The sequence below is a fragment of the Nilaparvata lugens genome, chromosome 1 (genome assembly GCF_014356525.2).
Source record: "Nilaparvata lugens isolate BPH chromosome 1, ASM1435652v1, whole genome shotgun sequence".
In the NCBI taxonomy this organism is placed as follows: Eukaryota; Metazoa; Arthropoda; class Insecta; order Hemiptera; family Delphacidae; genus Nilaparvata; species Nilaparvata lugens.
The window spans coordinates 10,049,669-10,059,136 of record NC_052504.1 but is presented as its reverse complement, the minus strand read 5'-3'; the positions used below and the strand labels follow the sequence as shown (position 1 = coordinate 10,059,136).

Here is a 9,468-nt window from a genome sequence, read left to right as displayed (position 1 = left end):
TATTTTTTTCAACTTCCGATGTGGTATAAAAAAGTAACTAGTGAGAGTAATTGAATGAATTTATTATCAAAAGTTATTTACATTATTAGTTACTTCTCAACATAGTCACCATTCAGATTGAGGCATTTTTCATACCTGGGTACAAGCTTCTTAATACCTTGTTCATAAAAGTTAGCCGCCAGTGATTTGAGATGGTTTTTCACAGCATCTTGCAGCGCATCGTCTGTTCGGAAGCTCTGCCCTCCTAGCATTTTCTTCAGTTCCGGGAAAAGGTGATAGTCGCTTGGTGCTAAGTCTGGGCTATACGCCGGATGGTCAAAAACGTCCCATTTAAACCCGTCAAGAAGACGCTTCGTCACAGCAGCACTGTGAGGACGGGCGTTGTCATGAATGAGCACCACTCCCGATGTGAGCATTCCTCTCCTTTTGTTCTGCACAGTTCCTCTCCAATCACGCACTGCACTGTCACTCATAGAGCTTTCACCATATACTCGTTTCATTCTACGTGAATTTCTGCTGCGGATAACCCTTCAGATTGCAAAAAATGAATTACACTTCGCAACTCACACTTGGCGGGAGATTCTATCATATTAGCCATGTTTATGTGTCGCTAGATGAACTGGTAATGACGACAGATGGCCGAAAACGAGTGAGGTTATAGTGTGAGATGTGCATAGTCGGCTGCCGCGCATTGTTGGCCAATGCCGCTCGCATTGCCATCTAGCGGCACGATCGGAAGTTGAAAAAAAAATAGCCCTCGTAAATTCTCGAAATTTACTTATTGGGTTTTCTTAAATCACATGAACAAGTGACGGTCTCCATTGTCAATTCACTGAGCTATGCGATTCTTGAAGTTCTGATAAACTCTTATCAACGGGTAAGATATGTTCTGATGAACCTGACCTGACGGGTATGTTCTGATGAACATATCAACGGGGGGGTAGGTAAGTTGGTTCATTATTTTGAGAGTTCAAGTTTCAGAATGTGGTTTTTTTAGATGAACTAAGGTCCGTGAGTGATCAGTGAAGACAACGGATTTGAGGTGACTCCATGAGAAGAAATCGAAGGATATGAGGTGACCCCATGAGAAGAAATTGACGAATTTGAGGTGACCCCATAAGAAATCGACGGATTTGAGGTGACCCCATGGGAAGAAATTGACGGATTTGAGGTGACTCCATGGGAAGAATTGACGGATTTGAGGTGACTCCATGGGAAGAAATCGACGGATTTGAGGTGACCTCATGGGAGGAAATAGCATGAGTTCGAATCAGGAGATCGTGCAGGCCATGGAAGATCGTCTCTCATGCTTCACATGATTTTTATCATATCATGTTATATTGTGTGAAAATGGAAATTTCGGCGGGCACTAAAATCGCTTTCATTCAGTGCTTGGGTTACAGCCATTTTAAAAAGATGAAAATTGAGGTCTTGGTAAAGAATTGGTCAGAGCGGTCAGATAACCCCAGAGCAGCTGCGTGTTTCAGCGACAAACACCGAGGAGGTCGGACTAATGACTGTCACTCTTTCGACATTTTCTAGAGTTCTGGTCGTCTAATGACCTCCTGCACCGGTTTTTTCTGCACTTCCTTTTTTTACTGCGGATGATATGCCCACATGAGCGACTGAATGTGAATTCTCCCTGAATGTGTTCACCCACGAGACAATTGATTTGCGTCCAGGCACCGGCCCTGTAGGATGAGTATTAAACTGGGTACGGAAGACACATTGGGCCATATGAATAAAAACTGAGCATACGGTCATGAGCATGTCCATGGAGCATAGGGTTTTGCTCATGAGCATTAGGTAGAAGCATAAGCATTTGCTCATTTTTATATGAATAAGCTTTACCTTATGCTCCTGAACTCTGGACCAAATGCTCACGTATTCTAAAGATTTTTCATCAGCTGATTCGCCTTACTTTGTTTTTATAGTGAAATGTTAGAATGTGCTACTCACGTAAGCGCTAACTAAGCAAGTATAGACACCACTTGTGTTTGGTCGTCTGCTCTGTTCTCTATCTATGAATTGAGTTTTGGGTTAGTTGAGTTCTGAATTCAGAAAATAGCCGGAAAAATGTCATCTCTATCTCTATAATAACCTTCAGCATAATCTTATAATCTCAATAGCCTTCTTAAAATTGTCTACACTCTCATCTTCTTAAATGCCTATTTCCTATTGTGTTGACTATATTTATATCCGATAGGTATCTTTTGTAGGAATAATGGTGATATATAATCATGGTTGAATCTAGAATGAGTTTTATAGTTCTCAACTATTGGTTGTGATCGTATCTTGTAAGTTATAAGTTACAGTTTCCTCTTCCTCACACGAATTAGTTGAGCCATTTTACTATGAGCAAAAGGTTGAAAGCTGCTCTAGACCAAACTCACCTTTTTTGAAGCATTTGCTTCAAAATTTGAGCAAATGTTCCAGTTTATTCATACAATTTTGAGTATAAGCTTTTACTTTTGAGCAAATGATCAAACTATTTTTTTGATGAGCATGAGCAAAAGGTTTTGCTCACGTTTATTGATAGAAAATGAAGCATAATATGCTCAATATTTTAGAAGTATTAGCAAATGCTCAACTTAATTTATATGGCCCATTGTATGGCGATAATGAAACGACCTTTGGAAAATTAAACATTTGCCGCAAACACACGCTACTGCTTCATCCAACGCATGACGACTGAAGAGGGAAGAAACAAAACTTCAGGACTTCCCCTTCCAATGAAATTGGACATGCCTATGTCCCCCACTCCTCGCGACAAGGCGACCATTACAAATCAGCAAGTTTTTATGCCGCACTCCGTATAATGATGATAATTATAAAAATAACGAATCTCACCATATTCCTCTTTGATGATTATTTGACAAAAATTGCCTAAATGTTGTCGCCCATCATCATCATCATCATCATCATTGGTTGGAGAGTGAACAGTGCTGCACTCTGGCGCTGGTTCTTGGTGGCTGCTATTGACCTCCTGTTCAACATCAATTGTCGCCATCTGCAATATTGACACTCAATGAAATCAATGACACTCAATACAATCAAGTAATCAAAAGATTAAGAAATCCTAAGAGACGACTGTACGAATCTAGCCGCGCGACTGTTTTAACAGCTGTAGTCTACATTATTATTGTAGTCTATACAGAGTGTTCTGAAAAAAGGTGCCCACAAGTCAGGGCGTGATTCCTCACATCAAAAGAAGAAAGAATGATTGAATTAACATAGGTCCGAGAATGCTTGATTACTAAGTTATACAGGGTGAAAGATTTCATCTGAATTTAAGTTCCCCTGTTGAAACGAAGCCCTACGGGTATTTTTTGGTTGTTAATCAAGATGTACAATTTAGCCTACTTTATGTAAAATGAACTGAAAAATTAATAAAACCATTTCCAGACCTGTAGCTACAGTGATTTTTAATAACTAATTTAATTTTTAATTTTTATGAAAAGAGAGCTTAACAGGCTTTGTTCTATTTTTTATGCGTTTTGTATAAAGGTAGGGTTAGTACATTTGTCGAGTTTAAAGCCAAATTTCAGTTTGAAAAAACAGTTTGAACGGCTGCACAGAGAAAGAAAAGTCCTTTTACTTTGTGAACAGATATTACACATTTCGTGGTACACTCTGTATTGGGTACATGCTTTGTAAGGTAATGTCAATGATATTTTTTCTGGCGCCATTGTACATTCCAGAGTGCTACGGCGGTGGGACACTAGTAGAGGGGGACTTTGGAACTAGACCGGAAGCGAACCAGTTGTCTCTGCCCCACCGGAAAGATATCACAGACATTTTCATGAGAGACGGTTTTCTGACACATCAGAGTTCAAAATGCAACGCTCCCTCAAGCAGCAGTGTGACCAGGACCTAGATATTTTGATATAATTTATCACTGGAGATGAGTTTTGAGTGTTCGACTATGAACCAATTTCATTATTCAATTCAACGTTTCCTGAAAAGTATGGGTCCGTGTTACACTACGTTGCTCGAGGGAGCCTTGCAGCCTCTTCATTTTAAATTCTGACATGTCATGAAAACATCTCTCAAGGTGATGCCTATAAAAACTCTCCAATATGCCGGTGACAGATGGCTCTCTCTTACAGTAAGACTAAGCCAATTTCAGATTAAGAGCCAAGCTACAGAAGGCGTTTTCAAAGGAGTAGTAGGGCAGGAAAGTCTCCGATTGGCTGATTATCAGCTGATTCCCAAACACCTACCCATTCAGCCAATCTGAGACCTTCCCGCCTTATCTTTGTTTTACTGATAATTTATTTATACTAAAAACAGATGAATCATTTAAATATATAAGAGTAACAATTGATGAACTGAAAAATTAGAAGAAAAATTAAAAATTAAAAAATCCGACTGTATACGGTAGTGAGACTACGTGCAAATCTTGAATGCAATCAAGAAATTAGTCAAAATGAATTATTTGTACTGCTGAACTTACGTTTCAAAACGATGATATAATTACTTCTAAAAACCAATAATTATTGTAATAAGGATAAGAGTTTCGAAATAAAAATATATTCATAATTGTTAAAATAATTTATTAATGGAAATATACAACATGTTAGATAAAAGCGAGCATGGTCATGATACAAGCATTATCATTGATAAGAATTTTAATATTAATTTTTTGTTATTATTATTAATGTAATAAGAATCTCTTGTATGAAATATTAATATTATATAATAATTATCATAGAATCAACCACATGAACTGATGTAAAAATCTCTGTAACCCGTTCAGGCCAATCATAGGTCAGAAAAATGACACCAAAAAAGGATGATATTCAAACATGATATTCTATTTTTGTTATCAGCAACTAGAAAAGGTCTTATCATATGCGGTAACACATTGTATATTGAATAGGGAAAAATATGTATTTGCCTATTCTAGAGTTTCAAGAAATACAAAGTTGACTGACTTAATTTTAAATGAAGCATAATGCTAATCAAAGTTAAAACAAAGTGTTTAAAGTTAATGTTTCGAAAATCATGTTGAATGTCTTTAACTATCAGAGTGATAAAAAATAACTATACAAATAATCAAGAGGGTAGTATTCCAGGAGCTTGTATATCATTCACTGTTAGAGCTTGTGTCCAAATCCTCAGTGCAATCACTCTGGCATCTCAAACGTGAATGTTCCAAGCATAGTGGCTTCTTACACACATGACACTTGTACTTTGTGAGACGCCTCTTTTTTACCACTTTACAAGGTATGCAGTCCAATCTCCTCTGTTCATTCTGCTCCACAGTTTGAAGATTACTTGAACCAGGTGTAGTATTTTCTGAATGACGTCTCTTCAGTCCTTTGGAAATAGATGTAGGCAGCCCTGTGTTTATAGTCGTTCGCCTGTCTATTTGTCCTTGTATAAGTGAAACTGCAAGTTGTCTTAGAAATGATCTTCTGCTCTTTACCATATTTTTATCTCCTGTATACAAAATTTGGGTATTTATTCCTGCTGTATTTAACATGGTGAAGAAAACTATCATTGGCCAACGTTTTGTAGTTCTTGATACGTTATAGGCTGCACTCATCTGATCCACAATGTCTACTCCCCCCTTTGTTTTATTGTAGAAAGTTATCACTTCTGGTTTTTTTCTATCACCTGTTTCTTCATCGATTTTGTCATCGAAATGTTGAGATGACAATAGATAAACGTTTTTCTTCGGTTTTGGGATGTACGAAACCAAAGTTGCATTTTTCTGAAAACCAAACATCGATGATTTCTCCTCTCTCTGTTTACTTTTGAAACACTGTGGGATTTGTGGTTTATTTGATCTCAGGGTTCCTACCACAGATATTTTGATCTGCTCAAGTTCATTTACTAGATCATAGCTGGTGAACCAGTTATCGATGGTCAAATTTCTTCCAGAATTTCTTATTGGGACTACTAGACGTTTTAAAACTTCAGATGGTGAGTTATCCAAAGCAAACGGTCCTTCGGGCTGGGTTCCTGCATAAATTTCCAAGTTGCATGTGTAGGGAATCCGGGCGTCTGTGAGGGAAAATATTTTCACCCCATACTTTGCAGGTTTCTTGGGATTATATTGTCAAAAAACACACCTCCCTCTGAACGCAACCAACATTTCATCAATTGTTACGTTTTCTCCAGGGCTACAATATTTTGAACAGTTTTCAACATAAATTTCAAAGCACTCTCTCACAGCTGCAAGTCGATCATAAGCTCTTCTTTCTTGTCTTGTTTCAAAATTGTCGAAACGTAAACATCGAAGCAAGAATCGAAATCGATTTATCCCCATAGTGAGTCTGAAAATCTCGATACCATCACCTTTATCACTAAAAATCTCTTCCAAATTCAATTTTGATGCCTTATAAACACCGGCAAGATATAATAGTCCTATAAATGCCCTTATTTCAATTACATCTGTAAGTTTAGCATCCCTAGGTCTAGCAAATCGGTCTTTCACTTTGTCAATATATTTATTTGTATACTCAACAATTTTATTCAGGATAGTTTCATCTATCAGTAGACTCCAAAGTTCTAATACACAATTCACGTTTCTTGCTGCACCTTTCACTCCAGATTGTTGAGTAAGAATATTCAGTGGCCCACGTCTCCTTGCTTGATTGTAAGGAGTTTTTTTCCATTTCCATGTATTGATGGTTTTCTTTTGATGGCAGAACTGCTCAGCAAAAGTTTTTCGAGAAGAGAGACACTACTTCCCTTTTAATGCCTTCACTGTAAAGACCTTGTTCTAAAAGTTACCATTTTTCTAGTGAGATTCTTATTTGTTAAATTTATGTATTTTAAATGTTAGCCTATATCTGAGGCAATATTATTCGTTATATTTGTAAAATTATTCTATCAATTGATTACTTCCATGAATCTAAATTTTATTATTCATTTTTTATTAGTGAAGGAAATAATTAATTTACAAAAAATCTCCCATGTGCTGAAGATTGAAGTTTGGACGAATCATCGAATCTAAATTAATTCAAAGAAACCACCATACCAAGAAGGATCACGTGAGTTCTCTTTTATTTTATGGGGCCCCACCCTTCGCTTCGAAAAGTACAGAAAATACTTCAATTTTTTCTTTGCTAATTATTAATGGCCTCGTCAAAAGCGCAAATAGCTTAAGTGTACTGAATTGTAATTGTAAGTTTTGTGGTCGTTTAACTGTCCTTATCTGCCTGAACCACGACCCTGATTAAATTTCACATATTGTAATATTTTCTAGTTAAATCATTGGAATCATAATTTATCTTTAAGAATTTTTAAACTTTGTAAAAAGAACGTGCATGATAACCCAGCATCATAGCACTAATTCAAATAAGCCTGTCAGCAGAAAATTATTCAAAGCCTGTTTATCAAATCTTGAAACTGTACTGTTTATTAATTATTATTACTGCTCATTATATTTCAAATTTAATACTTTATTTCCTGAGTTCAATTATTTCTTTAGCCCTTCAGATTTTGTGTTTGGCACGTTTGTACTTGTTAAGCACCGATCAAAAACAATCATTGAAATAATTTATCCAAATTTGGTCCAAGGAACAGATCTAAGTGGAAATATTAAGTGGGGTCAGATCGAGATTGTACGTTCTCTGTCCTTACCTGCTAATATCTCAGCTTCTATCTGTGCCCTACTTCGACTTAGGAATAAAGATTCCCACCACAGAGCAGAGCAGCTTCAGTGTAAAGAATCATACAATAGAGCCTGAAACTTGGAAAGATTCTGTCCGCAAAGTATCTTCCGAACGGCATTTGGTATATCAAACCTAGCCTAGACCGTCGGAGTTTATTAGTGGCGCAATTCCGCAAATTATATGCACCAAGTTCCTTGCTCGACCTGTTTGATTTTGTACACTGTCTACAATACAGGTAATAATTTAAGGTCTCTGAATCTAGTATCTAGCAATTGCTACACTACGACGCATACTTGCAAAGAATATTATTCTCATATAGATAGTCATTGAACAGATCAAGGGTATGCAGGAGTTTGTGCCTCCCGCGATTTGGACTATTAAATTGAATCTTATACTGAATCTCTCAGCCTGGTGTTCTATAGTATTCATCCACACACTCATAAATTTGAGATTACAACACCGAGGATTTAGTGTAAGATTTTATACCTGTGTGACGTCTTAGTCTGGGGCATTATTCAAGTCAAAGAGCCAGAAACCCCCAAGGAGCGTTACAATATTTAACTATGTTAGCCGACTTATAAGTTAACTTAGGTACTTTAAATTTATTATAGCCCACCTACTCAAGTTTCAACGATGTACCAATCAAATGGTAATATTCTCAGTGATTCTTGTAAAGATATGAATTATAATAAATATTTAATTGATGAATGATTAGTAGTAAGTCGTAAATTTTAAAAGGTAAACCTAAAGGTCGCTTGTCAAGTTTTCAATCTGTCACGTTGTTAATCAAGGAAATTCATAACTTACTCAAGTCTACACTAAAATTTTGATCCTGATATTGAATAATTATAGGCTTTAAATAAACATTTGATTTATTTTCATAGTTATGGTCACTTTATGGACAAAAAGTTTATTATTATTACAATAAAATAAGAAACATATTTTTATTTTCAGACCTAATAACAAGGTTTTAGGTTAAATGAAAGAATAGTTTTAAAATCGAAGTACTGGTACTCACCTCTTTATCCATTTGGTATAAAAGAAATAAACAGTATACTTTCGTTTAATTATTAATACTGCAAAGTAAATAAATAATGAATTATTATTATACAGATAGAAAACGTTTCTTATTGCTTGTAAAAGTAGGTTGTTTTCCTAATGCCAGTTGCCAGATTGCCATTCCTCCACCACAGTATACATACAGTATGGGAACTTGGCTAGTACCCTTATGCTAAAATCCGCCATCTTGTTAGGAAGCGTAGCATTGTAATAGTATTGATGGTAGGTTCGGATCACTTTAATGATCCGGATCAATTGATCCCATTCGGCTAAGTTTTACCGCGCGAGCGAACTCTGTATCTCAGCTATTTTTAGAGATATCTACTCAATTTTTTTTTAAATGAAAGAGGATAACAAAATAAAACTGGGAAGCCCAAATTTTACCAAAAAAACAAATTTTTACTCTAAATATGAAACTTTGAAAACTTACCTTTTTTGAAGAACGAACCAATGCCATATTAACAAAAATTAGGTTAGTTACTTGGTAATATGGTTAAATATTCATATAATATGGTAAATTATAAATGTACTATGGTATTAGGAATTGAATCATAAACATGTTTAATAGTTTTAGTTTTAAAAATACGATTTCTAATAATCTATTGTAAATGTCCTGGTCAGACTTAGTTGACAATTGACATTGATATGCATTGTGCGACTGTGCGTGTGTTTACTATCAACCGGTTTACTATCGGTTTACGAAATGGTCGACATATTCTAGTTCGATAATTCCGCAGAACAAAATAGAAATTTTATATAAATTATTATTCATAAATAATTA

The 9,468-nt window shown here is 35.9% G+C and overlaps 1 protein-coding gene across 1 annotated transcript; it reads right to left on the bottom strand.

Moving 5' to 3' along the window:
- Positions 1-1,554: 1,554 nt before the first annotated feature.
- LOC111054362 lies at positions 1,555-8,849 on the bottom strand. The gene is made up of 3 exons (XM_039419875.1): positions 8,647-8,849; positions 2,851-3,010; positions 1,555-1,691 (listed from the first exon to the last, which is right to left on the bottom strand). Exons 1-3 carry the CDS (start codon positions 8,656-8,658, stop codon positions 1,555-1,557), a joined length of 309 nt encoding a protein of 102 aa, XP_039275809.1. The 5' UTR covers positions 8,659-8,849.
- Between the last annotated feature and the right edge of the window lie 619 nt (positions 8,850-9,468).

Coding starts and splice junctions, on each gene's coding strand:
- LOC111054362 (XM_039419875.1), bottom strand. Junction 1,692..2,850: donor AATCATCAAAGAGGAATATG/GTGAGATTCGTT, acceptor CTCATCCTACAG/GGCCGGTGCCTGGACGCAAA.